This window comes from Pipistrellus kuhlii, unplaced genomic scaffold, assembly GCF_014108245.1.
Source record: "Pipistrellus kuhlii isolate mPipKuh1 unplaced genomic scaffold, mPipKuh1.p scaffold_m20_p_9, whole genome shotgun sequence".
Classification (NCBI taxonomy): Eukaryota; Metazoa; Chordata; class Mammalia; order Chiroptera; family Vespertilionidae; genus Pipistrellus; species Pipistrellus kuhlii.
The window spans coordinates 63,197,102-63,212,815 of record NW_023425595.1 but is presented as its reverse complement, the minus strand read 5'-3'; the positions used below and the strand labels follow the sequence as shown (position 1 = coordinate 63,212,815).

Genomic DNA, 15,714 nt, shown 5'->3' with positions numbered 1-15,714 from the left:
TTCTTAACTAGCCCAGCATTCCACTGCACCACTGTTGATTTCACCTATGATATCATGAGGGTGAAAGCTGTCAGCATTGCAGCCAGCAGACTGGGCATTCCTCAGGATCTTTTTTTAATGTTTTCAAAGAGTTCCCTAGCTAAAGATTGGTGCTGCATCTGCTGGGCAATGTTGACAATCTCATCAAGAGTGATATTTACACTGTGCTTAATGGGTGTTTTTTGTTTTTTGGGTTTTTTTGTTTTGCTTCTTTCTGTCTCTTGGTGGTTCTTTGAGGGCTTTGGTGATGAAGGCAAAGGCAGAAGGTAAGTACTACCTCAGTCTGGGCCAATCTGTTCTGAATGGTCCGTTTTACTGTGATTCCCAGTAATAGATGAAATAGAGAAGGTAGCCGGAGATCGGGATGGCAGGACACAGGCTTCATTGGAGGGAAGAGTACCCCTGCCAGCTGCTTCCAGAGAGAGGGGCGGAAGATGGCGAGGGCCTGGGTACAAGCACCTTTAAGGATAGGGGATGGGGCTTAGGGCACTGAGCACATGCTGATTGGTGATTAGGGACCTAGAGACTTAGGAATGGGGGCTTAGGGTATTTGGCAGGTGCTGATTGGTGGTTCAGAGCTCAGGAATGTCTGGCCGCAGGTGGGGTTTACATCTGTCCATCAACTGGAGGGAGGATCCTTCCAATCCCTGGTTGCTTTGGTGATGTCATCACCAACCTTTTTTTTTTTTTTAATTTTTAAAAATTGATTTTAGAGAGGGGTGGGGGAGGGAGACAGATAGATAGAAACATCGGTGAGAGAGAAACATCATTGATTGGCTGTCTCCTACATACCCCCTAGTAGGGATGAAGCCCGAAACCCAGGCATGTGCCCTGACCAGGAATTGAATTGTGGCCTCCTGGTTCAGAGGTCGACACTCAATCACTGAGCCAAACACTTGGGATCATCATCAATCTTTTTAGGAGACAGACCCAGGGGTCCAATCTTGAGGGTAAGGCAGATGTGGCACCAACTTCTTCGCCAGTGCTCCTCAGGTATATGACTTTGGTTTCATTGGGGTCAGACTTTGGCAGCATGGTGGAGGTGGCTGGATTGGACGAACCCAGATTTGGGATGACTGAAGAAACTTGTACTTTGCCGAGAGCTGAAAGTATCTTGCTTTTCTTATTTTGGTTGCAAATGCCAAGAACCCAGCTTGAACTAGCAGAGATAGAAAATGGAATCTACTGACTCATGGAATCCAAGGAAAGGCTAAAAAACTAAATCATGGCCGAAACCGGTTTGGCTCAATGGATAGAGCGTCGGTCTGCGGACTGAAAGGTCCTGGGTTCGATTCCGGTCAAGGGCATGTACCTTAGTTGCGGGCACATCCCCGGTAGGGGGGGTGCAAGAGGCAGCTGGTCAATGTTTCTCTCTCATCGATGTTTCTAGCTCTCTATCCCTCTCTCCTCCTCTCTAAAAAATCAATAAAATATATTAAAAATTAATTAATTAATTAATTAAAAAACAAAAACAAAGAAAACCCAAAAAACTAAATCATGGAATGGGCAAGGATGGAGCCATCTCAATGAAAATCAAGAACTCAACACTGCCAGAATCTCTCCCTCTGCTTTTTGCCTCTTATCTTGGTTCTTTCTGTGGGTGGCTTTATTCACTTTCACTACAGATGTGAACATCATGCCTATAGCGGCATCTAAGTTTTATATCTTATAACTTTGTGAAAGAGAGAGACTGGGAGAAACAGAGAAGAGTTGTGGGGAAGGGGACTGATTCTCTTCCTAAATTTGAGACCAAAAAAGTCCAGAGACTTAATAGGCTTGACCAGTCAACTTAGCTGGATCAGTCAACTGTGGCTTGTGGAAGGAGTGATATAATGCCAGACCAGTCCTGGGGCCCATCACTGAGTATGTAAAGGGCCATGTTTCTACAGAGGGGGGAATCACTGTGAGCTGGACCGCTATCTCAAGAGCTGTTAGTTACACCTGCAGCCTCCCCCACCTTCTCTGGGCCTGATTGGAAACTGATTATAGTCCTATGAAGCTTCTCCATAATGTTCACGGTATACTTCTTAATATTTGTGATATTTTATTTTGCTGAATCCATTTTGTCTTCACTGAATAATTTACTTGTAAAATTATAGTGCTAGAAATAAGCAAAATTCAGTGATTTCTTTTCCCTCAGCTGATGCAAGAACCCCTTAAAAGGTTACTTCACATGGCTTGTAGGGTGTGGAAGGTAAAGGGGACTAGGCTAGCCCTGGCCAGTTTGGCTCAGTGGATAAAGCGTTAGCTTGTGGACTGACGTTCGATTCAGTTCAAGGGCACATGCCCAGATTGTGGGCTCAACTCCCAGTAGGGGGCATGAAAGAGGCAGCCAATCAATGATTCTTATCATTGATATTTTTGTCTCCCTCTCCCTTCCTCTCTGAAATCAATTTTAAAAAAGGAAGGGTGGGGCACCTAGGCTCTGAACTCGCTACCCTCGTGTTAAAATCACTGCTTTCCCCTATTTTGTATGTGTGGCTTTCACACAAGTTAAAATTTGAGAAAAGATTCTGAGGGGGGGGGGGGGGGGAAGAGACAAAGAAGAAAAAGACCTACTGGTTCAACCACCAGAGAGTAACAGACTCTTGCAAGAAGCATATGTATTTCATCTGCTGACAGAAGTAGCTCTATTAAAATTTAAAACCAACTTTTTTAGAGGAGAATCCAAGATGGCTGCACAGGTAAACACCTAGCCTCAGCCGCACACAACAATTTCAATAAAATACAACTAAAATATAAAATGAACATTACCCAGAACTACAGGAAAGTCTACTGACTGGAAATTCTACAGTGAGAAGCAAGGAGAACACCAGAAGGAAGAGTGGAGGAGCTGTAAAAGCCTAAGGTACGGAGACTCGCGGCGCGCTCAGAGAGGATGGAACTGGAGAGGAGGGGCGGCTGAGTGTCTGGCTGGTGTTCCCTAGCGGGAAGGAGATAAAAGCTCCGGACTGTGCTGAACCCCAGACCCGACAGCGCTGAACCCCAGTTCTAGGCCAGACCCTGGGGACCCAGGCTCAAACAGAGGGAGCCAGGACTGTGAAGCAGAATTCCAGGGGAGCGGCAAAAGACAGAGCTTCCGGAGGCGCGCACATTGCGCACAGAGGACGGACGATTGGCTGTGCCGCGGGATTGCCCTGGCAGGAAGGAGACAAAAGCTCCAGACTGCTCTGAACGCCACCTCCAACTCAACTTGCAACTGATCTGAACCCCAGTTCCGGGCTCATTGGGGGAGAGCCTAGACTGTTTGGTAGCAGGCGAAAATCAAGGGCACCTTTCTCTCAGAGGTGCTTGCAACGAGTACTGAAGGACCCTGGGGAATACTGAGACTCAGGAGCCACATAGGGCGGGGCTGACGGAAGCCAAGGCTGTAGGCTCCACCCTGAAACTCCACCCCATCCAAGCAGAACACAGAGACTTTTAAGGCTACCAACTCAGGGAAGCTGCAAAAATGCCGAGACAAGAAAACAGGTCACGCCGAGACCGGTTTGGCTCAATGGATAGAGCGTTGGCTTGGGGTCTGAAGGGACCCGGGTTCAATTCCGGTCAAGGGCATGTACCTTGGTTGCGGACATATCCCCGGTGGGGGCTGTGCAAGAGGCGGCTGATCGATGACTCTCTCTCATCGATGTTTCTGGCTTTCTATCTCTCTCCTTTCCTCTCTGTACAAAATCAATAAAATATATTTTTTTAAAAAAGAAAGAAAAAGAAAACAGGTCACAAACGAAAGAAATGGAGGGCAAAAAGTGACTAGATATAGAGTTCAAATCTACGCTTATAAGGTTTTTCAAGAATTTCCTAGAAAAGGTCTATAAGACCTATGAGGATATGAAAAGGGATCAACTAGAATTAATAAGGAATCAACAAGAAATAATAAGGGATCAACAAGAAATAAAGAATACATTGTCTGAAATAAAAAATATTATACAGAGCCCTAAAAACAGAATGGAAGATCGCAAGAATCAAGTCAAAGATTTGGAACATAAAGAGCCAGAAGACACTCCTCCGCTGAAGCAAGAAGGCAAGAGAATCCAGAAAATTGAAGATAATGTAAGAAACCTCTGGGACAGCCGGCACCGGTTTGGCTCAGTGGATAGAGCGTCGGCCTGCGGACTGAAGGGTCCCGGGTTTGATTCCGGGCAAGGGCGTGTGCCTTGGTTGCGGGCATGTCTCCAGTGGGGAGTGTGCAAGAGGCAGCTAGTCGATGATTCTCTCTCATCAATGTTTCTGGCTCTCTATCCCTCTCTCTTCTTCTCTGTGAAAAATCAATAAAATATATTAAAAAAAAAAAAAAAAAAGAAACCTCTGGGACAACTTCAAGTGAACCAACATCAGAATTATGGGGGTCCCAGAATATGAGAGAGAGCAAGATATTGAAAACATACTGAAAGAAATAGCGACAGAAAACTTCCCCCACCTGGTGAAAGAATTAGACTTACAAGTCCAGGAAGTGCACAGAACTCCAAACAAAAGGAATCCAAAGAAGACCACACCAAGACAAATCATAATTAAAATTCCAAGAGCAAAAGACAAAGAGAATATTAAAAGAAGCAAGAGCAAAGCAGGTAGTTACCTATAAAGGAGCAGCTGATTGTCAGCTGATTTCTCAACAGAAACCATGCAGGCCAGACGGAAATGGCAAGAAATATTCAAGGTGATGAATAGTAAGAACCTACAGACAAAGATAATCTACCCAGCAAAGCTATCACTCAGAATCGAAGGCCAGATAAAGAGCTTCACTAATAAAAAAAAGCTAAAGGAGTTCATCACCACCAAACCAGAATTATATGAATTGCTGAAGGGGGTTCTTTCAGAAGAGAAAGTAAATAAAGATAAAAATTATGAACAACAAATACATAACTATCAACAAGTGAATCTAAAAACCAAGGAAATTTAAAAAAAAATCTGATGAACAATATTAACTGTTGAATATAATAGAATCAGAGGTATGGAAGGGGAGTGAACTGATGATTCTTGGGGGAAAGGGGAGTGGGGGGGGGATGTGGAAAGAGACTGAACATAAACTGTGCACCTATGGATGAGGACAATGGGGGGGTGGGGAAAGGGCAGAAGGTGGGGTGGGAACCTGGTAGAGGAGAGCAATGGAGGTGGGGTGGAAGAGGAACATTTGTAATAATACGAACAATAAAAATTTATTTAAAAAAATTTTTTAAACCAGCACCTAGGCCTTCACTTCAGGCCTCTTTTAAGATAACATCTCTGGGGGAAGTCAATGGTGTGACTGATCCTCATGTGTGTCTACTTTGTTGTTCAAGTCAGTTTTTTCAGAGCCAGCAGTAGGCATTTACAATTTAACAAGGACAGGGTCTTGGCCTGCCTCTTGGAGACTGATAGATCCTCCCTTCCTCCAATTGATGGACAGATGTAAACCCCACCTGCGGTCAGACATTCCTGAGCTCTGAACCACCAATCAGCACCTGCCAAATACCCTAAACCCCCAGTTCCTAAGTCCCTAGGTCCCTAATCACCAATCAGCCTGTGCTGAGTGCCTTAAGCCCCATCCCCTATCCTTATAGGTGCTTGTACCCCGGCCCTCGCTCTCTTCCGCCCCTCTCTCTGGAAGCAGCCGGCAGGGGTACTCTTCCCTTCAATGAAGCCTGTGTGTGTCCTGCCATCCCGATCTCCGGTCTACCTTCTCTATTTCATCTATCAGAGACCAATACAGATAACTTCCTGTCAAAGAGAAGATGCACTGAGACTTGTTTAGTGGTTGGCCCCCAGTTTTGACTTAAAAAGCAAAGGCCTAAAGCCATTGTAACCCTCAACCTGGGGATAAGAAGAAGCTCACTGAGCTATGAATCTGTGATCTTTCTGTTAGATGCTGTTCAATAGGTCTCTGCAGCATGCAGACATGGTAGTGACATGACAGAGGACAATTCAATTAAAATGTTTTGTCCGTGATTTCTTTTTAAATTTTTTGTATTGATTTCAAAGAGGAAGAGAGAGAGAGAGAGAAACAATGTTGAGAGAGAATCATTCATCAACTGCCATCTGCATGCCCCACTGGGGATCTGGCTCGCAACACGGGCATGTGCCCTGACTTGAATTAAACCGTGACCTCCTGGTTCATAGGTCAACATTCAACTACTGAGCCATGTTGGCTGGGTGTCATTGAAGGCACACTTATCAGTCTTTTAAGTTGTATGACTGGGCAGAATAGTGAATATCCTCAGCTACCACTTACCTGGAATGACTTCAGGATCCATGATGAAGACAGTCAAGCCTCCCAGTTCCTTACCATCCCCATGGCAATGATTGTCCTTCTCTGTGCTGCTACCAAAATGCCACAAGTGAAGCTGTATCCTGGAACTTAATGCACAAAATTGCTCTGCCCTTGAAATCTTTGTTTTCTTTTGTTAATCCTCCTCTGAGAATACTTCCTCCCCTTTTCCCTCTCCTCCCCATTTATTTTTAGAGTGAAAGGGAGGGAGAGAGACAAAGAAACATCAATGTGAAAGAGATACATCGATTGGTTGCCTCCCACACATGCCTGCAACCAAGGTACATGCCCTTGACTGGAATCAAACCTGGGACCCTTCAGTCTGCAAGCTCTAACCAATGAGCAAACAGGCTAATGCTGCCCTTGAAATCTTGAACTCTGAAAGTCTACTCTCTGCTTAACACCCCAATCTCCACACTCCTCCATTCCATTAAACTTACATTGAGGAGCATCAAGTTCTCTGTCCTCTCAGTTTATCAGCTGTCCTTAACTACTTCTATCCGGTGCAGATTCCACAATCAATCACTTCAAATGCACTCTCACCACCATCCTCACTTCCTGGTGATCGCTGTATTTCCTCTGACTAATTCCAGTCCTAGGTTAGCCCTTACTGGTTTCCTCCTCTCATCACCAGACCTGCTGCGCACTTCTAGAGGAAATCACAGCCTTGCTGATTGATTCAATAACACAGTTATGATTTCCAGGCCTATTGAGTGCTTGGTGCTATCATTGTTCTTTCCATCTCCCACAGGGGTCCTTTCTGGAAGCCTCCTCCATTCTCCCTGTTCCTTTCACTCTCAGCAGATAAACCGCCTATCTATATTAATAAAATTGTAATATGCAAATCGACCAAACGGCCGAACAGCAGGGCTACTATCCGGATGACCACACTATGACATGCGCTAGTGCCAGACCCACCGTTGCCCCACGATCACCCCACATAGGGAGGCCCAGGCCACTGTAGGCAGGGTGAACAATCAGGGGGCTCTGTGGAACCAGGGAGCCTGGGGTGTGTGGTGGGGGACATGGCCAGTGCCAAGGTGGGGGGGGCAGGAGGGTGGGGCCGGGACCATGAAGCCAGCAGCCAGGGGAAGGAAGGCCTACCCTTGCACAAAGTCTGTGCATCAGGCCTCTAGTAATGAATAAAGGGGCATTTATTTATATTTGGACTCCTTCAACTTCCTTCTTCCCCACCTCCACATTCCCTAGGTCTGTGCCTATTCCTGCCTCCTCTCAATCAGAGCAGGAAGTGGCCTCTTCCTCTCCTCTGGAACCTGGTTGCATCGTTCACACCCCTCCCCTTGTATCTGTTTCGCCTTCACTAACCCCACACCTCCGCCAACAAGTATCCTGTCATCCTAAAACACCCTCGTTCTCTATTCCCCTTCCCCTTCCTCTCCAGCTACCCTTCCTCCTCTCCTCACTACTGGTTTTGTGCTCTCAGAGGTCTTCCCAGTTCACTGCCATCTGACTTTTAACCCCACCACTCTACAGCATCTGTTCTCAAAGATTATCAAAGCCCAGGAATTATTAAATGAAATGGGCTTCTTAGTCCTCACCTGGATGGTTGTACAGCATTTGACCTAACTGACCACCTGTCTTAAAATTCTCTCATCCCTGGATTCCCATATTTTCTCTGTCCTCTGGTTATATGTCCTAGGGTCATTCTTTTATTCCTCATTTCACTTCACTTGTCCCTTTAATGTTGATAATATCACATCCTCTGCCCTGGGCACTCCCTTCTCTTCTCTCATTGTATGCTTTCTTTGGTATCGTAGAAATAATATATTCTTTGCAGCATGGTGCAGTGGGTTCAAATCCCATTTTCATGAGTTATCAGCGCTGTGATCTTGAGCAAAGTTTCCCATATGGGAAATGGGGCCAATAATATCAATTTTAATGGCTGGGTATGAAGAGTAAAGGAGACAGACATATAAAGTGTCTCTTTCATTAGCTGACAAAAATTGCCAGTTAGTACTTTTTTAATCTCTTCTTTCCTTTCTGTGCCTCTCCTCACTCCCTTTCCTGCCAAATAACTTCTTGTAGTTAGTTCACTTGTAAGCCCAGGATTTGGAGTCAGCGTTGAGTTCAGATTCTTGTTCTGACAGTTAGCAGCCTTATGACCCTGGGGGTTTTGTTGTTCTGAACCTTGGTTTCCATATGTGTGACATGAGAAAGATAGTTTCTCACAGGATTAATGTGTGTGTGTGTGTGTGTGTGTGTGTGTGAGAGAGAGAGAGAGAGAGAGAGAGAGAGAGAGAGAGAGAGGGAGAGAGGGAGAGAGAACATGAAAAGATGTGGTGAAGGCCTTAGTACAGTTCCTGGTGTGTAGTCAGTGCTCAGGAGATGGTAGTTATTATGTCTCGCTCACACCTATGGCTGTACCTATCACACATACATACTCTCCAACATGTACCTCCCACCTCACTCCCATCTCTTGTGCTCCTGACATGTGTTTTGCCAACTGGCTTTTTGATGTTTTACAAAGAGCTCAGACTATTATCCCAAACCAGACTATTTCTTTTTCCTAATACTTGCTCTTCCCGTATTCCCTTTCTCAGTTAATATGTCATCATCGGCCAGTCATTCAGGCATGACTTTTTGGAGCCTCCCTTTTTGTCACTGCACACATCTTATCACCCCCTCTGATTTGTTTCTGGAATTGGTGCTTTTTTCATATTGCTGCTTCAATTTAGGCTCCCATCTTCTCTCACTGGAGTTGTTGCCTCGCCTCCTCATTGGTTTCTTCCGATCTGGATGCTCCTCTTTCTTCCCCATGTTCTCCTCTGTGTGGGGAGTGACTTTTCTAAGATGTGGGTCTCACAGTTTCTCTCTCCTGTTTCAAAGCTCCAGGCTTTCCTGCTGAAGATCTGAAGCCCTGTCTAAGTGCTGGTAGGTCTTGTGCTGACCTATTTCTCTACCTTCATTGCCTGCCGCTGAAGGCTATGCCCACGCAGTAATTTATTATCTGGCTATTCCTCCAAGATACCATATGCCTTTCACAGCTCTTTTTCTTTCTTTCTTTTTTAAATCACCTGTCCGTAGGATGCCCTCCTCTTTGTGGCCTGGCAAACAACCTTAACAAGCCAGCCAAATATTTCCTTCCTTTTGAGCCTTCTGAGTATGAATAGCATTTTTAACATTTCTCCATTGCTGCAGCAATCACTTGGTGTCATAATTATTTATGTGCCTGTAAGCACTGGGTTTGGCACAATTCCTGGTTGTGTTGGTTGATTTTAATAAATGAATGCATGAAAGGGCAGGATCTGCAGGGATCTTCGGAGAAAGAATCTAATAGGTTGGAATTTATAAGAGGTAGCCATAGCCAGCTTGGATCAGTGGATAGAGTGTCAGCATGCGGCCTGAAGGGTCCTAGGTTCGATTCCGGCCAAGGGCACATGCCTAGGTTGTGGGCTCGATTTCCAGTAGGGGGTGTGCAGGAGGCAGTTGATAAATTATTCTCTCTCATCATTGATGTTTCTATCTCTCTCTCCTTCTCCTTTCCTCTCTGAAATCAATAAAGAAATATACTTTTTAAAAGAAAAGAAATATATAAGAGATAACTGTGCGTCAAGAAGATCAAGTTTAGAAGAACAAAGATGGAAGAGATTGATTTAACAGCAGAATGTATTAAAAATTACTGAGAGGTTTTGGTTGACAGCATTGTGTGAGTCATCCATGTGATTTGGGTAACAACAAATAAGAAAATGAAGAAAAAGGAGAAGAATGTGAAATTTTTTAGAAAAGGAAGCTGAGTGTCTGGTTTTACACCAGGGAATTGTGGTTGTTTCTAGGTATTGTGGTTTTAGAAGGACTTAGGCCAGAATAGCAATCATTGTTGAAAGCATTTTATTTTTTAAAACATATTTTATTGATTTTTCACAGAGAGGAAGGGAAAGAGATAGAGAGTTAGAAACATCGATGAGAGAAGACATCGATCAGGTGCCTCCTGCACACCCCCCACTAGGGATGTGCCCGCAACCAAGGTACATGCCCTTGACCAGAATTGAACCTGGGACCCTTCAGTCCACAGGCCGACGCTCTATCCGCTTGAAAGCATTTTAAAAAGACTTGTTGAAAATATCAATATAGACAAACTATCAAGATAGCCAATAGGCTAACACAATAAAGAAGATATAGGGAGAAAGCACAAAAGGCAAAATAAGAAATGATAATGGAGAAGTAACCAATGAAACAAAAAAAATTATCAGATTATTTTTAGGTCTATGCAAATGCTTTTTAAACATTCATGAAATGAATCAATTTTGGGGAAGTTCTTATTAAAATTGCTAGAGAACAAATTTAAACAGACTGATTTTTGTAGAAGAAATGAAGTTATTAAGGAACTATTCCTCAAATAAGGTATCAGGCCCAGATTATTTTATAAGGGAATTCTATCAAACCTCCATGTATCAGAGAGTTCCAAATCTTTATAATTATTTCAGAGAATTAAAAATGTACAGAAACTTCCTACTTCATATGAAGTAAATGTAATATTGATATCTAAATAGGATAAAGACAGTGCAAAAGGAAAACTACAGACTAACATTTATGAGTACCTATGAAGAAGTGTCATATATAGTACTAATAACTATTTTATTAATAATAGAATCCAACACCATAATAAAAATATAATTCACTATGATCTGGTGAGTTTAATTCCAAGAATTGAAGGTAGGTTTATTATTAGGAAATCCATTAATATCATATAGTAAGACTAATAGGTTTCAGGGAAAATAATCATAAAAGATTATCTCCATAAATGCTAACAAACTTTCAGAATTCAACATCCATTCCTCATTTAAAAAAAAACAAAAAAAAACAAAAAAACAAGAAAATAAGACTTGATGAATACTTTCTTAATATGAGAAAAATATATATAGTACTAATGCCAGTAACTTACTAAATTGGGAAGCACTACAACAAAGAAAAACTATTTCTTTTTACAATTGATGTGATAGTAATCCTGGAAACCACAAACCTATATAATAAAGAGCTAATATGGAAATGGTCATCATGCCCTCACGCCATCACATCATAATGGCTCAGACACTCAACGCTGGGGAGAGAGAAATGAGGACCAGCCACACACAAATGAGCGAGAGAGAGAGAGAGAGAGAGAGAGAGAGAGAGAGAGAGAGAGAGAGAGAGAGAGAGAGAGAGAGGAATGGGGGCCAGCCAAGGTGCAGCCCTGAAGAGGGATGAGGTGCCAGCGGCTGGGGCTGTGGCCTGAGAGAGGGATAAGGCGCCCGCCCCACGGTCCCAGGCATCAGAAGCAGCCCAGGAGAGGGACAAGCTGCATGCTCGGTGGTCCCTGGTGCCTGTGGCTGCAGCCTGGGCAAAGCTGCCCGCCCACAGTCCCCTGTGGCTGTGGCCAGTCCAGGTGAAGCCAGCCCTGGTCCTGGGTGCCTGTGACTGGTCAGAGGGAGGGAAGCATGGGCCCAGGTGCCTGCAACCAGCTGGAGGAAAGAATCCTGGGTCCTGGTCCTGGGTCCTGGGTGCATGGTGAGGCAGAGGCGGTTAGGGACGATCAGGCTGATAGGGAAGCAGTTAGGGACAATCAGGCAGGGAGGCAAGCAGTTAGGAACCAGCGGTCCCAGATTGTGAGAGGCAGCTGGACATTCCCCGAGGGATCCCGGATTGGAGAGGGTGCAGGCTGGGCTAAGGGACTAGGCTGGGCTAAGGGTCTCTCCCCCTCCCCCCACCCAGCCTGCCTGGCATGAATTCCATGCACTGGGCCTCTAGTCCTATATAATAAAAGCATAGTTTGCATATTGTCCCCTTGACCAGGAGGTCATCCTGGAGTTCAACCAGGGGGCGGGACCTGCTAGGGGAAGGGAGAGAGGCCCAGGTTGGCAACTGGCAGTCACTAGGGACCCTACTAATGCAGGAATTTCATGCATTGGGCCTCTAGTCACTGACAAAATTCAAACAATTAAAAATAAAGTAACAGTTTGTAAGGGAAGTCTTTGTGATGTTTTTGCCACTTTTATGTGACAAAATTATTTCAAAATGAACAGTTAATAAAATAAAAAAATAATACCGTGTTTCCCCGAAAATAAGACATCCTCCAAAAATAAGACCTACTTACAGGTTTCCTTCTGAGTGAAATATAAGGCATCCCCCCAAAATAAGGCCCCCCCCAAGCTAAACATGAGAGATTTGGTCCACTGATTCTGAAAGAAATGGAGTCACAAGAAATTCACCAGGAAATTAAGGAATTGGATTGTTATGATGATGTTCCAGAAGATGATGACATGATTGTCATTGAATAAATGAGTAAATTCTTGATACTGTAGGATTCACAGTTTGTCTGGTTTGTGTTGACAACTGCCATACTACCGTACCGTATACAGGTAATAAATTTCCTTTATTTTCATTTAACAATAAATGTGTACCGTATTCTTCTTCATGGAAAAAATAAGACATCCCCTGAAAATAAGATCTAGCGCATCTTTGGGAGCAAAAATTAATATAAGACACTTTTAAAAAATATATATATATATTATTGATTTTGTACAGAGAGGAAGGAAGAGAGAGAGAGAGAGAGAAATATGAGAGTCATCGATCAGCTGCCTCTTGCACACCCCCTACTGGGGATATGCCCGAAACCAAGGTACATACCCTTGACTGGAATCGAACCCGGGACCTTTCAGTCCCCAAGCCAACATTCTATCCATTGAACCAAACCGGTTTCAGCAAGACACTGTCTTATTTTCGGGGAATCAGGGTACTATGGATTTTGGCCCAGCTGATGTGGCTCAGTGGTTGACATCAACCATTGAACCAGGAGGTCACGGTTTGATTCCAGGTCAGGGCACATGCCTGTGTTGCAGGCTTGATCTTCAGTAGGGGGCATGCAGGAGGCAGCTGATTAATGATTCTCTCTCATCATTGATATTTCTCTCTTTCTCCCTCTCCCTACCTCTCTGAAATCAATAAAAAATATATTTTAAAAATACTTAGGGTTCTAGCAGGTTTGGCTCAGTGGATAGAGCATGGACCTGTGGACTCAAGGGCCCCGAGTTTGATCTCAGTAAGGAGCATGTGCCCGGGTGGTAGGCTCGATCCCCAGTGGGTTTCATACCATGTCCTAGCTGTGGGGACATTGGACAAGTTACATGATCTCTCTGAACCTCATCCATCCATTGGAGATGATACTGACCCTTCTGTGCTTTTTGATGATTGAATTAGATGATGATAATGATGAAAATAGAAATGACCATTTAGCATCAATTGTGCAGCAGTCCTGTACCAGGTATGTTCATTAGCTGTATAAAACACAAATGATATTTAGTTCATGGTAGGTACTTAGTAAATATCTTCCCCCCCACCCCCCACTTCTTGCTGATCACAGTGATGCCTGTAGTTTGTCAGTAGCTGATTGATTGTTGCCTTAGTACTGTCTTCACAAAGGACCTTATTTATTCCCACAAATCAACCTAGAGAAAATAAGGAAGATTTAATTTAAGCCCAGGAAGCCGCCAATGACTAATTGCCAACATCACTTTATTAAGGAAGTACTTGGGGCCGAGAAGTCAACGGAAGTTTAACCAAATTATAATTTAATACTTTAGCCCTTTCACTTAATTTTTAGGTTCAGGGTCTTGGGCTTCTACAGAAACCAGACAGAGTGCTGCCTGTACTATGACACTGTTCGTGTGCTCCTTTGATATTTCATGCCCATCTTCAGAACAAATAATCAGAATAAGTACCTGCATGCAAACTGCAAGCTCTGTGCAAGGGACAAGTGGAACATGTAAGGTCATCCAAGGGTTTGGATGAGCTGTATGTCCCTACCTGGGCCTAGCCGGCGTCTGAGGACACTGGACACTAGCTTTGCCGGAAATAAATGAAAGTGTCCCCTCCCCCAGTCTTTCCTTAGTTTTCAGGAACACTGCTTACCATAGCCTTCCTTTGGTAAGTTTGTGCAGGTTTTAGGTGACTAGATCCTCTTTGACAATATAAAGCTCGGATTATAACTAACTTTGTAGCAATCCCGGATTATAGGCTCAGGAGAAGAAATCTTAGGCTCAGTATGAGATGATTTCCCTTAAGTCTCATTGTGAAAAAAGCAGCTGGGGAAAGGCAGTTCTGAGTTTGGTTTACTTTTATTCCTGATCCCCGAGATCAATGCTTATGACTATCACAGCCCATTGTTGGGTTGCTGGTGGCAGTGATTACACCAAAAACTGGCTGTGGTTGTGGGCCTGGACCTCATTCAGGCAAAACTCACGGAAAGCAGGAGTCATAGTCCTTGACACACTTGTCTCCTTAATTGTGTGTACACTGCCATCCTCGTCAGAGGTTAGCTGGTCCTTGGAGACTAAAGTAAGACTAGGGGATTTTAAAACATGCTATAGGCCTTGCCATCTTTCTTCTTTCTTTCCTTAAAAGCTCCTCCTCCCTCTCAGTGTGACACATTGCCCACCGTAGCTCAACCTCATATTCGGCCTTGCATGTGCAGGGTGGAGGTAAAGAATAATAGGCACCTTCCCCTTACTTCCATCTTTCATTTTTTAGCAGCAACTGCAGGCGTACGTGGCCTGGGTGAATGCGCAGTTGAGGAAGAGCCCAGCAGTGAAGCCCGTGCAGGACCTGCGACAGGACCTTCGGGATGGGGTGATCCTGGCGCATCTCATCGAGATTGTTGGTCAGTTGGCCTTGGATTCTATGCTAGCATAAACCAGAACTTGACCTCCTTTATCCTTCATATGCCTTTCAGAACTGATGGCTTCTTCTTTAAAACGTATGGCATCGAGCATCAGCCCTTGGACTGAGGGTCCACAACTCCCTTCAAGGGCACATACCTCGGTTGCATGCTTGTTCCCTGGCCCTGTTCGGCACATACAGGAGGCAACCAATCGATGTGTCTCTCTCACATCGATGTTTCTCTCTCTGTCTCTCCCTCTCCCTTCCACTCTCTCTAAAAATCAATGGAAAAATATCCTTGGGTGAAGATTAACAAAGTAAATAAATCAGTAAATATATATTTGTAAATAAAATCTATGGCACTGAAAGTAGGGAAGCCAGAATACTTTTCCCAGCCTAAACTGGTTTGGCTTAGTAAATAGAGCATTGGCCTGCAGACTGAAAGGCCCCGGGTTCAATTCCGGTCAAGGTCATGTACCTTGGTTGCGGGCACATCCCCAATAGGGGGTGTGCAAGAGGCAGCTGGTCGATGATTCTCTCTCATCGATGTTTCTCACTCTCTATCCCTCTCTCTTCCTCTCTGTAAAAATCAATAAAATGTATTTTTTAAATAAAAAATAAAATAAGAATACTTTCCCAAAGTTAATTCATTTATTAATTAGTCAGTAAACACTGCTGTGTGCCAGGTACTGTGCTGGGATCATGATAATAAACACAGTCTAAGCTCTCAAGAGCTCCCCTCCCCCCAGTCTAGTTGGAAAGACTGGGAAGTGATAGGGCAC

At 44.2% G+C, this 15,714-nt stretch overlaps 1 protein-coding gene across 8 annotated transcripts in view; it reads left to right on the top strand.

The window, feature by feature from the left end:
• Positions 1-15,714, top strand: part of DIXDC1 (DIX domain containing 1) — a 71,021-nt gene that overhangs the window by 15,005 nt on the left and 40,302 nt on the right. For 5 of the 8 annotated variants that reach the window (XM_045577971.1, XM_045577969.1, XM_045577967.1 and 2 more), the window contains one exon: positions 14,804-14,933. The exons of 2 other annotated variants lie outside the window; for them this stretch is intronic. In XM_045577971.1, coding sequence (XP_045433927.1) covers positions 14,804-14,933 — 130 coding nt within the window. The remainder of the gene's footprint in view (positions 1-14,803; positions 14,934-15,714) is intronic. One more of the 8 variants, XM_045577970.1, reaches the window with a different exon arrangement.